The sequence below is a fragment of the Aythya fuligula genome, chromosome 29 (assembly GCF_009819795.1).
Source record: "Aythya fuligula isolate bAytFul2 chromosome 29, bAytFul2.pri, whole genome shotgun sequence".
NCBI classification, from domain to species: Eukaryota; Metazoa; Chordata; class Aves; order Anseriformes; family Anatidae; genus Aythya; species Aythya fuligula.
Window position 1 is genome coordinate 2168835 of NC_045587.1, and position 16454 is coordinate 2185288.

At 66.1% G+C, this 16454-nt stretch overlaps 2 protein-coding genes across 2 annotated transcripts; both read right to left on the reverse strand.

Moving 5' to 3' along the window:
• Positions 1-362: 362 nt before the first annotated feature.
• On the reverse strand, positions 363-3420 carry CNPY2 (canopy FGF signaling regulator 2). Its single transcript, XM_032204791.1, has 5 exons — positions 3281-3420; positions 2517-2632; positions 2037-2234; positions 1719-1815; positions 363-820 (listed from the first exon to the last, which is right to left on the reverse strand). Exons 1-5 carry the CDS (start codon positions 3378-3380, stop codon positions 777-779), a joined length of 555 nt encoding a protein of 184 aa, XP_032060682.1. The 5' UTR covers positions 3381-3420; the 3' UTR covers positions 363-776.
• Positions 3421-4241: 821 nt separating this feature from the next.
• Positions 4242-14763, reverse strand: PAN2 (poly(A) specific ribonuclease subunit PAN2). The gene is made up of 26 exons (XM_032204892.1): positions 14725-14763; positions 13969-14269; positions 13274-13443; positions 13062-13182; positions 12902-12979; positions 12483-12750; positions 11975-12317; positions 11363-11459; positions 10598-10717; positions 10307-10426; positions 10107-10235; positions 9758-9957; positions 9336-9478; positions 8884-8990; positions 8275-8373; positions 7706-7782; positions 7070-7211; positions 6662-6799; positions 5972-6031; positions 5768-5858; positions 5533-5690; positions 5274-5417; positions 4911-5090; positions 4697-4790; positions 4391-4588; positions 4242-4315 (listed from the first exon to the last, which is right to left on the reverse strand). The coding sequence occupies exons 2-26, from the start codon at positions 14248-14250 to the stop codon at positions 4281-4283; spliced, it is 3594 nt and encodes a 1197-aa protein (XP_032060783.1). The 5' UTR covers positions 14251-14269; positions 14725-14763; the 3' UTR covers positions 4242-4280.
• Between the last annotated feature and the right edge of the window lie 1691 nt (positions 14764-16454).

Here is a 16454-nt window from a genome sequence, read left to right on the forward strand (position 1 = left end):
GGGGGTGACCCCAGGGCATTGCCCCGGGCGGTGGCACCAGGGGACACGGCCCTGGGCCGAGGTGACGCCGCGCGGCCGCACCACCTGGGCTGAGCCCCTGGGCAGCACCCAAGGGTGCCGGGGCCCTGCGGCCACCCCAGGCCGGGTGACACGGGGCCAGGGGCTGCTGGGCACCAAGGCCAAGCAGCCGGGAGCCACGAGGAAGAGGAGCCCGAGTCATGGGAGGCACCTCAGTGACACGGCGGCCACCCCAGCACCACCCTCGGTGAACAGGGGCACCCTGGGGACACCCTGGGGACACCCTGTGCCCACCCTGGGGCCACACGCCCACCCCCCGAAGGCACAGAGGGAGCGACACCTGCCCATGCTGGGCCCCGTGGCTCGGCCGCCGCACGGCCCCGTTTATTGCCCTGCGACCGGGAGGGGGGCTCCCAGGATCCGGCCCTGGATGCCTGAGACCCCCAGGAGCCCCCGTGGCGCCCCGCGGCCCCCGGCAGCAGCGGAGGAGCCTCTGCCTGCGGCCTGCCCGGAGCCACGCTTCAGCCGCCGAAATGTTCCCAGACGAAGGAGGACGTGTCCCATCCCACCGTGCCGCAGCGGACGGGCAGCGAATAAATAGGATGAGAGAGCACCAGACCGGGAGAGGCGACGGCTGCACCCGGGGCAGGGCCGCCCGGCTCCCGGGGCAGCGGGGATGAGGTGAACCGAGAGGTCGGGGGCGTCCGGAGGGAGCCCGGCACCGGCAGAGGGGTCGGCACAGCCCGGGGCCGTCCACGTCACAGCTCATCGTGCGGGATGTGCAGCGCGTGGTCGCACAGGTCTGCGGGGACAAAGGTGAGCGTGCTCAGGACACGGCACAGCCCCGTGCGCAGCCCCCGCCGGCGCCGGTTGCTGCCGTTAGCCCGGGCGAGCCATGCGCCGAGCGCCTGGGCCGTGACCCGCGCCGGGGACACCTGCACTTCCCCCTCGGTTCTGTGGTTAATGAGAAACGGAGGCGCTGCGCCGGCGCTTCCCCTGCGACCTGGGCGCCCCGGGAGCAGCCGGCAGCGCTGCGTGGCCCCGCGGGACCGGGTGCTGCCACCGACACGTGTTTGGGGCACAGCAGGGCCCCACCCTGGTGCCACGGGGCAGGTACCGCGCCACGTTCATTAATAAAGGAAGCACAAAGGTCGCAGCGTGCCCTGACCCCGCTGTTTGCAGGCCAGAAATAGCACTGCGGGAAGGGAGACGCTGTGGGACGGGCGCCCGGCCATTGGCTGCGGGGGGAGCCCAGAGCCAGGGCAGCCAATGGAGCTGGTGGTGAAGCTGCCCTGGTTCTGCCCCAGGCAGCGCGCCAGCCCAGGCACAGCTCCCAAAAAAAGCTGCAGGCAGCTCCCTGAGGCGTGGGGCCGGCAGCATGGGGACCGACAGGCACGCTGCTCCGCAGGGCTGGGGGACGGCAGGATTTCAGGGAGAATCTGCGTGCCCAGAGCTCACGGGGCAGCTGCGGCTGCTCGGGGCATCAGAGCCATGGGGGAAACCCTCAGGCTCCAGAGCTTTGCCCCAGGAGCAGCCTGCAGAAGCCAGGCTGGAGCAGAAGGCTCCAAGCATGGAACTTGGAGAGGGAAAGTCCTGAAACCTACCCAGGGAGAGGGGAGCTTGGAGAGGGCTCTGAGCACCCTGAAGCACGCTCTGACAGCCGGAGAGCCCCAGCCCCAGGATGGCCCAGCCCAGCTCACCCGTCCGCTTGCTGCAGAGCCGGTCCTTGACGTTGTCAGCCTCGTGGGACAGGAACTCGATCAACTCGTCCTCGTACTCCTCGGCAATGCTCTCACACTGCAATGGTAACCGGGGGGGTCAGACGACACCGACAGCGCCCACCTGGGGGCAGCCTCCTCTCCCCCAGCCCCAGGAGGAGCCAAAGGAAGCAGCCGGGAGCAGCTGGTGGGACCAGCTCCATCCCTAGAAGGGCTGCGGCTGCCACGTGGGGGGACCCATGGCCTAAGACATCCACCGAGCTGCGACAGCCACCCCGAGGACCCAATTCCCACACGCACCGCAAACTTCAGACTCGAAGCCACATCTCCATCGATTTTGACCCCAGAGAGGTCCATCTTGGTCCCATCGTGGGAGATGACGCGGACGTAACTCTTCCGGTGTGTAGACGGATCCACCTTCTCTCCATATTCCTTCATCTTCTCGCACACCCGCTCCAGCAGCTCGGTCAGGTGCGCCTCCGAGCGGGCATAGGGCACCTGCGGGACGAGCATGAGAGCAGCGGGGTCAGGCCTTTGAGCACGACAGCAGAGCCAGAGTGCTGGGCCAGCGCCTCCCCTGGGAGCCAGGGAGCTCCAGGAAAGGCTTGGATGTCCTGCAAGAAACACGGCTCAAAGCCACGCAGAGCCCTCAGCGTGGGCCCAATCCTTCCCTCATCTCCCCCGCTGTGTGGCTGCCGCCCCAGCCAGCTCTGCTCCCCCCATGGCCCCAACCCAGAGCCCCCCGGCAGCGAGGCAGCTGCCCGCCGGGACACTTCCCACCTCCACAACCGACTGGCTGCCATCGGGGTTGATCCGGAACGAGCCCATCTGGATGGTTTTCCTGGGGTCGACCTGAGCAATCTCCCACTCCAGCTCATCCACCAGCGCCCGGCACGCTGCGGGAACGCGGACATCAACAGCCCAGAACCAACAGCTTCGGCTGAGCCCCAGCCCCATCAAACTGGTGGCAGGGAGGGACCGGTGCAGCCCACGCAGGACAGCAGCCGTGCGGGGAACGGGACCCAGCGGCCCTCTGGGGACACCCGGCTGCCCCCAGTTGGGGTGAGGGAGGGGAAGCAGCAGCCGTGCTGGGTGCCAAGCAGATCCCAGATGCTGCTGAGCTGTCCCCCTCCCTCCTGTCCCGTCTCTCCCATCCCATCCCATCCTGTTCCCTCCCATCCCGTCCTGTTTCCTTCTGTTCCGTTTACTCCCATCCCATTCCATTCTCCCCTGTTTCTCCTGTACCATCTCTCCCATCCCGTCCTGTTCCCTCCTGTCCTGTCTCTCCCATCCCATCTCCTCCTTTTCTTTATCTCCCATCCCGTTCCCTCCCATCCCGTCCCGTTTCCTCCTGTTCCGTTTACTCCCATCCCGTTCCACTCTCCCCCGTTCCATTCTCTCCCGTTCCTCCTCTCCCATCCCATCCCCTCCTGTCCCATCTCTCCCCTCCCGTCCCGTTTTCTCCCTCCCGTCCCATTCCGTTCCCGTCCCTTCTCTCCCGTCCCGTTCCCTCCCGGTCCCGGTCCCGTCCCGTCCCGTCCCACCTCCGCAGTGCAGGTCCTGTCCCCGCCGGGCACACACCGCCGGCAGCAGCGCAGCCAAGGCCGCGGCGAGGCAGAGCGCGGCTGGGCCCCGGCCGCTCATCCTCGCTGCCCCCGGTCCCCCCCCCGGCCGCCCCGCACCGCCGGGGCCCGGCCGAGCCCGTTCGGCGCTGCCCCCCCGGGGCTGCCCGCGGCGGTGCCTGTCCCGGCGCCCCCCCTCGGCCCGGCCTCTGCGGGGGGAAGACGCTCGGGGAGGGGAGCGGCGGGGCCGGGCCGAGGGCGGCGGGGCCGGTTGGGGGCGCGGGGCCCGGTTGGTGGGGCCGCGACGGTGCCGCTCGGCGCGCAGGCAGCGCCCGGGGCAGCCCGCGGAGAGCTCCGAGGGCCCCGGCGGGGACAGGTCCCGGCCCGCGTGGCGATCGGCCCCGGGGGCGGGGCTTGTGGGGGACACGCCCCCTTCTCGGAGAGGGAACGCCCCCTTCTGATGCAGACCCCGCCCCTCCCAGCTGCCCGCCCATCCATTTACTGACCTCGCCCATCGCGCTGCTGGCCACGCCCCTCCCCTTTCAGCCACACCCCCGCTCCATGACCACGCCCCCTCCATTGGCCGGTCCCGCTGTCTTCCCACTGTTGGCCACGCCCCTCAGCCGTTAGCCACACCCCTCCTTTAAAGAGCCACGCCCTCTCCCTACCTACCACGCCCCCTCCCTTGGCCTGCTCCGCCCTCTCCCCGTGCATGGCCCCGCCCCTCCGCTGTTACCCCCGCCCCTCCGCGTTGCAGGCCCCGCCCCCTCCCGGTCCCGGTCCCGGTCCCGGTCCCATCCCCGCAGCAAGGAGGAGGCGGCGCGGCAGGGCCCGAGGCTGCTTTATGGGGGGCGCCCGGGCCAGCGGGCGGGAGGGGGGGGGGGGAGCGGGGCCGCTTCCCGGGGCTGCCCCCTCCCGGGCCCACCGGGGCAGCCCCGCTGCTGGTTCCAGTCCCGAGGCGGCGGCGCTGGGGGCGTCCCGGTCACAGCGGCAGCACGGGGGGGAACACGGCGCCGTCTGCCGGAGACAAAGCGGGGTGAGGGGGCGCGGGGCGGGGGCCGGGGGGCGACGGGGGCTCCCGGGGCGCCTTACGCTTGGGGCTGCTCTGGCTGTCGGGCTCGGGCACCTTCCAGTCCAGCTTGCGGCCCTTCTCGTACAGCGCCTTCAGCACCTTGCGGAAGTCGTCGGGCTCGCTGCCGCCCTGGCTCAGCTCCAGGTACTTGCGGTAGAGCTGCAGCGCCGTGCGCGCGTCCTCAATGCTGTCGTGGGTCTCGCCCTGGATCTTCAGGTCTGGGGGAACAGAGCCCCCCCCCCCCCCCCCCCAGGCTCGGTCAGGGGGAGCAGAGCCCCCCACACCACCACCAACCCCCTCCTCGCGCTGAGGATGCCGCCACTAACCCAGGAAGTACCAGGCGAGGAAGCGCAGGGAAATCATCCTCTTCCTCGGGATGTGGAACAGGTAGACGGTGTCGATCACCTGGTCCTTGGGCACCTGCGGAGCACAGAGGGGGCTGCTAACGGCTGCACCCACGGGGGGCGAGCCCCAGGGTGACCGTGGACCCCCAGAGCCTCCCCCAGCCCATGGTCGGGGAGGGGGGCTCAGCGCTGTCACCATGAGGTTGATGACACGGAAATCCTTCTGCAGCCCGTGGCCCACGAACTTGACGCCCACGTCGATGAGGAAGCGCAGCTTCAGGTAGGTGGATTTGAGCGTGGTGAGGTGCTTGGAGGAGATCTTGGCATCCAGGTCTCCGGGCTTGATCCCGGAGTACTGAGTCAGGTAATCCACCACCTGCAGAGACAGGGCCCGTGCTGGGGGACTGAGGGCTTCACCCCCTCCCCGTTTCCCCTGAGAGCATCCCAGGGAGGATGCTGACATTATTCTGGGTGCCCCTCCACCGAGTTGCAAAGCAGCCAGGCTGCGATAGCCCTGTAGGGCTGGGGAGCTGTGCAAAGCCAGGCAGCAGCCCCCTACCTGCTCCTGCGTGGAGATATAGTCATCAATGAAGGGGACGCCCTCGTTAGGGCCCTGGCCACGAACGCACGTGATCCTGGCCACCGACATCTGGCTGGGCTTGATGGTGGACTTGGTCCCATCGCTGCGCAGCTCAGCCTCCTCCTGCGACGGACGGGAGGAGAGCTCAGAGACCGGCAGCTCCTGCAGTGCCCGTGGGACCAGGGGCACCCCAAGGAGCTGCCCCCGCCCCGTTCCCTGCCCCCGGGAGGGACCCGACCTCGTTCAGCGTGACGAACTCGGCATCCAGCCCCACCAGGTCACCCGCCTGCGGCATCTCGCTCAGCATCAGGGGGATGAACGTGGCGTGACACTTGCGCTGCTTGCGAGCCAGCGAGGCCTCCGCCAGCAGCACGCTGGCTTCGATGGGGTTCTTGACTGCAGGAAAAGGGGAAGGGCGATCAGCTGGGAGCCCGTGGCACTGGCCGCACGGCCACTTCCACCCAGACACTCACTGACGAGGTTGTACTTGGCGTTGAGGTTCCTCCGGGCGTAGTAGAGGATCGCCGGCACCTTCCAGCTCATGTCGAACTGCACCGCCTCGCACTGTGGGGAGGGGGGGGCCGTGCAGGGACCTGCTCCCACCTCCAGCAGGAAACCCCCCGCACCCCAGCTCGACTCGAGGCCAGGGCAGACCCCGCTGCACCCCAGGCACTCACCTTATCCACGGGCTCGATGAGGAAGTCGTTGAAGAGATACCACTGCTGGTGCGTGACCCCCTGGCAAGAGACACTGCATCAGGGACCCTCCCCCACAGGCGAAGGCAATGACTCCTCTACCTCGTTACTGGGGAAAGAGGGGTGTGACAATGCCATGTGGGAACTCCCGCCCTTCCTGAGACACTGTGGGGAAACCCCCACTGGCCTGGGTGGTGACGAGCGTACGCGAAGCTCTCGGGCTTGGACGGGCACTCCATGGAGATGCAACAGATAACAGAGAGGGATGAAGTCTTGACATACTCTGGGAACTCCTGGTTTGAGCATCTCCACCAAATTAAAGAACTGCCCCGACCAACCCCCTTTCCTCTGGAAGATGAGGTCACAGCCCTTTTACCTGGAACCACAAGGGCAGGCTGGCAACGTGCCTGTGGGGGAGGAGGAACTAGCCCAAGTAGGGGTGGGAAGAGCACTTCTTCAGCCCTCTCATCCCCATAAGGTGCCTGAGAAGCACTTGCCTGTTGAAAACTTCCTGACATCCTCAATAAATCGCACTCAAAGCCTTACTAAGAGACCTAGGAGTGGGTCAGTTAGACTACCCGCTCCCTAAGCGAGCTCTGGGCAAGAACTCCTGGGCAAGGCAGGGTGCCCGGGGCGCAGGGCTGCTCCCACAGGTCCCGCAGGGCTCCTCACCTCCTTCCGCTGGTGGTAGGTCTCTCCCACCTTGATGTGCCCCACCAGGCTGCCCCCTGTGCGGGAGTCCAGGATGTGGACAACGGTGGCCATGAGGTCATAGACGTACACTGAGTCGGGGTCATCGGACGGGCTGAGCTGCAGGAGGAACCAGCCCCGAGGGAAATGCCCGATCTGTCCTCCAGGCAGCTCCCAAACCTCCAGCCCAAACCCCCGCGCTCAGACGTGCAGAATTTTCCAGGCTGGCCATGCGTAAGCCACTGACGGCTCACCCGAGGTGTCTCCAAGTCAACCCCTTTATCTCTCGCCCACAGACACTCAGCAGAAAGCGGTTGTGAAGCAGTTCTGCTCCCGCAGCCCCACGTGCACGTGACCACGCAGCCCCAGGAGGATCTTGTCAGCCTTTACCTCATCGCTTTCACTCCAGTTGCAGACGTCTAGCTCCTTGTTCTTGGTCAGGCTCATCTTGATGGCGTGGGGGATCCAAATGTTCTTCAGTTCCTCCACAGAAGGATACGAATGCCCCGTGTCGGGGTTCCCCAGTTCCTTCCTGCAAGGAGAATCACAGAAGGCAGAGCGGGAGGGAGTCACGAGATGCCTCCTAGCCCAGATTCTCTGGGGGCAGGATCCGCACCACCCAAGCCACCCATCAGCCAGCCTGTTCCTAAACCTTCCACGGGACAGACAGGGAGTGCCAGAGCTGCAGCACAGCTCCCAGCTGCCTAGAGCAGGGCCTTGGGAAAGGCAGCCGGCTACGTCAGCCAAAAAGGGCCAACGCGTGGTGCTGGGGCTTTTGTCAATCCGAAAAGGGATGGGGAACAAGGGCCAAGGGTTCACGGGGTTATCTCAACGCCATGCTGTGCAGAGCACCCCTGCAGGATCAGTCTCAGAGCAGCAGTGAGACTGTTCCAGTTTAGGGCCCACAAGAACTACAGATAGGTAGATTATCAAATTCTCATTATGAAATGAGAAACGGCCCTGAATTCCCCAAGGCTGGGAGGAGCAATGCTCAGCTTGAGCCGCCACCTCAGAACAGTCACCTACCACTCTCCAAGAGAGATTTCTTTGCCTTTGGTGATCTCAAAGCCTCCTCTCCTCATCATGGCTCTCTGAAACGCATACTGGCAACGAAACACAGGGAAGTGTCAGCATGGAGTGACAGGCCGGGCTCGGGAACACGTGGGTGACAGCCAGACCAGCAGCAGGGAAAAGACAGGGGCTGTAAAGTCAGCGACAGGGAAAAAGACAGCAAGGGAAACCCAACTGTCCACCGGCTCTGCTGGGCCCGTGCTCTGGGAAGCAGGCACCGCCTCGTTGCTCCTAGGTCCTAGGGGGCTGGGGGAATGAAAGTGTGATTCTACTGTAGTCCTGTCAGCTTTGCCACGGCAGGAGATCTTGGCTTTTCCGACTCCAAACGCACAGCTCGTGCTACAAGCATGACCAAATACCAGCATGTCCTCTGCAGATAAAGTACGGTGCTGCTTGGGTGGAGAGCAAGAGACTGTTAGAGACAGCGAGATCACAGGGAAAACACCTCCGCAGAACTGGACACGCAGCAAACCCTGTGCGCCAGGGAGAACAAGCCTGCTTCTGCCCCAAAGTGTCTCCCCCACCTCAGCCTGCGTCTTCCAGAAATCTGCTTCCTTGGAGCTGTTCACCTCACAGTTAATGACCAGGACGTCTGGCAGGCAGCGGATATTCCGGGTCTGAACCTGCAGAGAGAGCGGGAGATGGAAGCAGGGCAGCGCTGAGAGCCCTGGGGAGGCTCACAGCAGGATTTGGGACAGCCCGATCCTCTTCCCTCCCCCTCGCCTTTGCCTACAGCACCGCCTCCCTCCCCACAGGCTCCTGGCTGCTGGCGGTCAAATAAGGGAAACCGAGGCAGGGAGCAGGCTCCCGCATCCCCAGAGGCTGTCTCAGAACAGGTGTGCTTGGCTCCTGGGGGCTTCCCCCTGCCCCGGGGGTTTCAGCTGGGATCTGCATGACCCACAAGCCATGTTCCAGCACCGCGCAGCCCCAGCAGCCCAGGGAATACCCCGCGCCACGCCGGCTTGCGGGCCAGGCTAGGAGCGGAATCTCCTGCATCCGCTCAGGAGGTTCCCCACTGACTAATGGAGAAACTGCCCCCGCTCCGCCCGAGGCATGGGGCACTCACACCCCTCTCCCACACCCCCTCGCAGCTCACGGAACGCCACGCGCTCCTGCTCCGCTCCCAGGCTCACCGTGGGCTGGTACTTCTCACAGTTCTCACACCAGGCCTGCGTGTTCTGCTCCAAGCAGATGCTTCGCTTTAAAATTTGGGCAAACTCGTAATCTTTGACTGGCTTTTCTGGAGGGAGAAAGGAGAATAACGTCACCTTCCAACACACAAATCTTTACCAATACAGCTCAGCCAAACCTCTGGGGTTTTCCTCATAACCACCAGGGAGAAGGTCAACCCCCAAATCTGCCTTTCTGTAGCCAAAAGCTCAGCTGGTTGGAGACCCACCGCTCGGCCTCGGCTGCCGGGCCTCCCACAGGCCAGACAACTGCAGGAGGTCATCACTGCAGGTGTCCCTCACCTGGAAAAATCACATCTCACCCACGCAGATAACGAGCCCTGCTCGGCTGCCCTGCCCCAGGGGAAAAGCAGCAGCGTGGCAGCTGCCAAGCCCTGCCCTGCCCTGCCCGTTACCGGTGCTCTCAGGGTAGGAGAGGGTGAAGAGCAGCGTGGAGGACACGCGGACGGTTTCCTTGCCGCAGCGACACATGCTGCAGTTCTCCATCTCGCAGCTGAACAGCTGCCCAATAACCGAGTCCCTCGAGGACCCAAAGCTGCTGGAAAATAAAATAAAATAAAATCTGGGTTAGCAGGATCCCAGCGATCCCTGCAGAGCAGGGCTGGGTGGTACGGGGGGCTGACCACTGGGGATCCACGCAGCCCTGCCTGCACAGGGCCTGGGAGGGACAGGGCTCAGGTCCTGCTGTAGCCCACAGATCTGTGCGCTCCCCTGTGGCACCTGGAGCAGATGTAGGTGGCAAAAAAGCTCCTTCCCGAGGGGCAGATGAAGCCACTGAGAGCCAGACCCCCTCCCTGCCCCCAGGCCAGGGAGTTACCTGCTGCCAGCCCCCCGATAGGCCTGCGGTCCCTCCTGCTCCTGGGTTTCCTGGTGCAGCTGAGTGAGGATGAAACGGTTCCAGCTCTGAATCAGCCGCCCCAGGTTCACCTTCCCTGTGGCTTCATCCGAGTCAGCCAGGATCAGCCCCAGCGCTGAAGCCTCTGGGATTGTGCGGAAAGCCCGCAGGAAGTTGCTTCCCTGGGGATGGGGCAAGAGCGGCACGTCACAGAGATCAAATGACAGGAGTTTCCACGCTGGCTGATGCCATCTCCTGAGAACCCAGCACCACCCTGCTCCCCCGTGCTCTCTCCCTGCTGCTTCACAGCACGCCTGGGCCAGCCGCTGACCTGGCAGGGGTCTCCTCGGGACAGGTCCAGCATGTGGAAGAGCAAGCCCAGCTCACAGCCCAGGCAGAACTCCTTCTGGCACAGGTGGTTCTGGACCAGGCAGCGGACCGGCTCCAAGAAATACAGCACCTGGCAGAGACGGGGCTGTCAGGAGCGGTCCCGGGGCTGCAGCAGCCTGGGCAGGGCTGGGCATCTCCCACCTGGATCATGCAGTTGCAGTAGGCATTGGGGATATGGGGCTCCAGGCCTGCAAACAGCGTCTTGTTGTAATGCTTGAAATCGAAATCTTCCAGCCCCAGCTTGGAGTATTTGATTGTGACCTGAGGAGAGACGCAACGTGCCAAACAAACGCCCTCCCGTGGCACAGGACACCTGCGAAATGTCTGTGTCTCCCCACACTGGTAAGCTGGTGCTTGGGCCCACCAAGGGTTCTTTGCCAGCCCCCTCCCCGCCGTGGCCCTGGGAGGCTACTGGGAGCCCTGGGAGGCTACCTTCCTGTACTTCTTGGCCACCATGTAGAGGTGTGGCTCCTCTTCTCGCCCAATCGGGGACTCGGGCACTTGGCTGAAGCTGTCAAACTCATTGTCTGCCTCTTTTAACCGGTAGGGGATCTGCGAGGGGGAAGAGAAGGAAGAGCAGCTGAATCCTGAGGTGAAGCACCACGCCACGTACTGACACGAGCGACTCCTGGGCTTTCCTGCCTCCCCGAATGAGCAAAGGAATAAACCAGAAGGGAGTGGGGCCCTCCCTTAACCTGCACGAGGCCTCCACACCTTCCTCGTTACTAGGGACTTATCACTGGGGGAAACTACAGCAGCGCTGCGGGCAAGGACAAAACACAGCAGTGTTTTCCCAAGGACCAGGGACGTGCCCTAAACCTCCGGACCGGACAGCTCAAACCCTTCCTACCGCAGGGCGAGTTAGCGAGGGACCGGGCTTCTGGCCCGACAGGGGGACTCCAATGCCGAGCACTGGTTCACCCTCTGACACTGCAGGAGAGCTGGTGAGCCCAGACCACGCGTCTGCCTCCTGGCACATCCCCAGCCAGAGAAATGCCCCTCCCAGCCCTGTCCCGAGCCCTGCAGAAAGCTCCGAGGTCATTTAGCACGAGCAGGAGCCCCGTCCTTCCCCAGACTGCACCAAAAGGGTGCAAGTCCCAGAGGCAGCAAACCCCTGCCCCGACCTCAGGGCAGAACCCCCCCGAGTCCTGCGCAGCTGGGCCGTGGGATGCTCAGCACCCTCCTGAGAGCAGGTACCTGGTTGCGGAGCTTGGTCCTCGGGTTTGGGGCGTAGCCAATGAACCCCACCTTCTTCATGGTACGCAGAATCTCAGGATCTACTGGAGGGGCTCGCCTACAAAACATGCCAGTGCTCAGCGGCTGCTCCGTTTGGCAGCGTCGCTTCACCAGAACCTTGCTGGATGCACTCAGGGACCCACCGGTGGGACAGGACGGTTCCTCCCCCTCACTCACTGCCCCAGAACCTCTGGGTTCATTTTCTGCCACTACAAAGTGCTTGGGCTCCATCAGAGAATTGCCGAGCACAAGCGTTTAGGACAGGGCTCAGGCAGAGAGAAAAGAAAAGTGCTTCCACACATGCAGAAGGAAGCCGGGGCCGAACCAGGATCTCCCCCCAGGACCGTGAAGCTTTCACCGTTCCCTGCTCCCTTCAGCCCTGCCCATCGGTTTTGCTGTGCGAGGGGGAACTCATCTCTCATCTCGTGTTTTGCCAGCCACGAGACGGGAAGCAGAGCCCAGCTCCTGCCCCCGGGGGGCGCCCAGCTGCCCCCAGCCCCGGGCAGGAGAGTCTCCCCGCTGGGACCGGCTTTCCCACTCTGTTTTTTTTACTGGGAGAGACCGGCAGATTACCGGGGTGCGGGGGCCGAGTTGGCAGCGGGCCAGTCCGAGAGCAGCGTCTCGCTGGTGAGCGGCACGGGGATGAGCGAGAGCGGCACGAGGTCCTGGTTCCAGTCCAAGTGGGGCAGCGTGTCCACCATGCAGGGCAGGGCGAAGTCGGTCTCCCGGGAGTAGGCGTTGAAGGTGACCTCCGGGGAGTCGGCCCAGAGGTGGACGCATCCCTCCGAGTCACCGAACGCCAGGGCCTGCTTGCTGGCCGAGACGTCGAAGGTCATGATGAGAGGCCCCACGGTGTTCACGTGGAAGATGTCGGCCGGGTTGGCGAGGCCGGTGGGCTCGCAGAACTGGCACTGACCTGCGAGGAGCAAGATGGCATCAGGGAGCAGGACGCCGTGACCCCAGCACAGCTCTCGCTTAGGGGAGCGCCTGGCTGGGCTCAGATCGCTCCGCCAGCTCCGTCCCGCAGGGGTTTGATGCTGAGAAGGGGCAGAGAGGAGGTGAGGGACGCGGCTTCGCCCACCTGTCTGGGAGATGATGGCCAGGCGGGAGGTGTAGGTGGGGATGAAGCGGAGGAAGAAGGGGTCGATGTGGACCTGCAGCGGGGTGGTGGCCCGCATCATGCGCAGGTCGTACACCTTCAGGAAGCGGTCGCAGGCCAGGCCGTTCATTCGGCTGGAGAAGCCGCAGGTCACCAGCAGGTTCCCATGGACATCAAAGTCGGACAAGCTGCCTGAGTAGGCATCAAATTCGTGTTCCACCACAAACGTGCGTAGATCCCGCAAGGAGACCTGGGAGGGTAAGAGAGGGGTGCTGGGCGCACAGCTGCTGGCCACCTGGGAGCCCTCTGAGCTCTGGGAAAAGCCAGAGACCGAATCGAGGGCACCCCATGGGGAACCCAAGCATCAGTGGGGCTGCCAGGCAGGATGGGGATGGCGTTACCTTCCCCGAGGTGTGCCCACAGAAAAAGAAGCGGTTTGATTGCCTCATGATGGTGATGCCGGGTACCTCCACGGTGTACTGGGAGGGACACAGAACAGGGGGTGAGCGGGGTTGAGCACCAGGACAGAGCACACGCAGGACGCGGTGCCCCAGGCCGCACCTTCTGCGTCTCCTGGACGGTGTTGAGGTCTATCTCTACCACGTGGTTCTGCAGCCCACCAACGAGCAGAGTGCTGCTGTCCGTGAGCAGGAGGCTGTGCATGTCCTCGGAGTCATCCATGCTGCAGAGGAGGAGAGAGGACAGAAGCTGGGACCTTCTCTACCAAGCTGGGACTGTCCCCTCGTTCCCAGCTGCCAGAGCAAAGCACTCACAGGTAGTCAAAAATGATGAGGCCCCCCCGTGACATGTACTTCAGGTTGGTTTTGGTCAGGAAGAGGACGCCGTTCTCCAGGCTCTGGATCTGCCGGATGTCATCACTGCTGTTCACTTGGAAGGACGAGTAGCGCTCCAGCGTCGGGCCGAAGAACGAGGTGGCATGGCCCTAAAAGCAGCCCGGGACAGGCTCATCAAGACCCAACCCCGGCTTTGGCTGGACGTGACACAGGCAAACGCCCCTCTGCACCAGTCTTGGTCGAGGCAGGCTGGAGCCCGAAGGACTCCCTGCCTCTCTGTGTCCCCAGAACTACGGAAAATTGTTCAGACTTTTCCCTCGTAGGCAGACACGAGTAAAGAACCAAAAAGCTCCACTGTCCCAAGACGTCAGGGCAGTAAAGCTACTTGGGAAACACCTGCAGGCAATTTGGTAGACAAATAAGCCTGAGCATTTCCCGTGTTCCAGGACGCATCAGCCGCTTCCAGCCACAAACCCCCTGCATCTGCGCAGCACACCTCCCAGTTTCCAAGCCGACCTTTCCAGCTATGACTCAACCCAGCACCGCGCCGCTCTCCGCTTGCAACCAGCTTGTTGCAGCGTTCGGGTCTCAGGCTGTGACACCCGCAGAGGCACCCGCGCCGCTGGCAGCCCCCTTGCACGCCTCGCTCCTCACAGCGGCCCCGAGGCACCTACCCCGTGGTTCCCAACCCACAGCATTTCTTCGTGCAGGTCAAAATGGGAGACGGAGACGGGGACGCCCACTTCGGAGACGGCGGTGTGCAGCTCGCTGTACATGCCCTCCACGATGTGCACCGAGTCCGGCACCGCGATGCCCTCCAAGGGCACCCCCTCGGCGTCCAGCTCCACGTTCTGCAGCAAGCTGGGGTTCAGGTGCGGGTCCAGGACGGGGTCGAGCGCGGGGTGGAGAGCGGGAGCATACTCGGCGAGGGAGGGGTCGAGCCCTTCAAAATTCATGGTGAAAACCGGCGGCTCCCTGCGAAGCAGAAAAGGAACTGAGCGGGTCGGCCAGAAACACCGAGGGCCCGGTTCCTAGAAGCGGCCGCACAGGCACGGTGACTCCGGCCGGTGGAAAAGGCGGCCGGAATCCCCGGTGAGCGCAAGGTGCGCCTCTGCCGGCCGCGGACACGGGCGGCACCGAGCCCACGCACGCAGCCGCCCCCGTGAAGTCCCCTCCCGGGACACACTCAGCGCCCCGTCACGGCCGGCGACCGCCTGGGGACGGGGCCGCGGCGCCCCGGGCCCGCCGACAGCAGCCCCGGGAGCCCCCGCGGGGAGCCGGGCCCCGGCCCCGGGCGGCTCCGGTGCGGCGCGGCGGGCCCGGGCCCGGCCTCCCGGGGCCGTCCGCACCGGGAGCCGCTCCCCCCCCCCCCCCCACCCGCAGCCCCGGGGGCCGCAGCGGCCGTTCCGGGGGCCGCCGCCCGCCGTTACCGAGCAGCCCCCGGCGGAGCCCCGCCGGGCCGCCGCCACCGCCCCTCCCGCCGTCGCTATGGCAACCGCGCCCCCCGCTCTCCCGCCCGGAAGCCGCCCCGCCCCTCCCGTGAGGCCGGCGAGCCAATGGCAGCGCGGACAGGCGGGCGGTGACCAATCAGCGCCAGGGGGAGGCGGGACGAGGCGGGCGGCCCGCCGGACGGCGCGGCGGAGGGGACACAAAGCCGCGGGCGGACGCGGCCCCGACGGCGCCGGGCCCTCGCCCGCCCCGCCCCGCCCCCGGGCCAGGCCGCGCCGCGACGGGGGGCTCGGGGTCACCACGGGGCCATGCGGAACCCCCAACGGACCCCCGGGTGCTGCAGGAGCCGCAGCCCTGGCCCGTCCGACGGCCTCCCGCAGGGTCCCACGCAGTTTCACAGTGTCCCGCAGCATCCCACGCGGTGTCCCGCAGTGTCCCACGGGGTCCTCTGGTGTCACACATAGACCCCTGCCACCCCACGGGGTCCCATGTAGTGTCCCACAGTGTCACACACAAAGTCCTGCAGTGTCCCACGGTGTCCCGCAGTGTCCCATGGGGTCCCACGGTGTCCCACGCAGTGTCACCCAGTGTCCCACACACGGTCCTGCAAGTGTCCCACGGGGTCCCACAGGGTCTCGTGTGGCCCCACCGTGTCCCACACCATCCCACCGGGTCCCACGCAGTGCCACACACGGTGTCCCGCAGTGTCCCACGGGGTCCCCCGGTGTCACACACCGACCCCTGCCATCCCACGGGGTTCCCACGCCCCCCACCCCCCCGGCCCAGCACATCACCCCCCCCACTGCCCCCAGCCCGTGCCACAGCCGCTGTTCTCCCACCCCCTCCTCTCCCGTCCCGGAGCCCCGCGGCCGGGCTCGGGGCTCCGGGGGGGGGGCGCGGAGGGGTCGGGCACCCGCCGAGCCCCGGGGCCGGTCCGCGGTGGGGGCGAGGGCCGGGGGCGTCGCTCCCGGGGAAGGCCGGGGGCAGCCCCGCCGGGCAGGGACCGGGAAGCGCCGGAGCCGCCCCGTCGGGGCCGCCGCGATTGCGGAGCCGCGGGCAGCACGGCCCCGCCCGCCGGGACCGGGGCTACCGGGGGTGCGGGGGGGCCAGGGCGGGGGTCACCGGGGGTCACCGGGGACCGGGGCAGCCCCGCCGGGGCACAGCAGAGCCGGGGCCGTCCCTGCAGATTCCCCGGGCGATCGGAGGGCACCGGGCGGGGCCGGTGGTGCCAAGGAACGGGGAGGGGGGAGCTGGGGGGCACCGGGTGAACACCGGGGGGCACCGTGGGGGCACCGGGGGACACCGGGTGAACACTGGGGCGACACCGGGAGTCGTCGGGTGAACACCGTGGGGACATCAGGGGACACCGGGGGACGGCGGGGGCCCCCGGGAGACAGCGGGTGAACACCGCGGGGATATCGGGGGACACCGGGTGAACACTGTGGGGACATCAGGGGACACCGGGAGACAGCGGGTGAACACCGTGGGGATACCGGGGGATACCGGAGGACACAGTGAGCCACCGTGAGCCACCGGGTGAGCACCGGGGGGACACCGGGGCCCCGCTCCGCGCTGCACCGCGCCCGTCCCGTCCCGTCCCGTCCCGGGCGGGGGCCGCAGGTGAGCCCGGGGCGGGAGCGGAGCGGGGCCCCGGGGTGCCCGGTGCCGCCGGGCGCGGAGCCACCAGGAACTGCCCCGGGTTTTCCTGCCC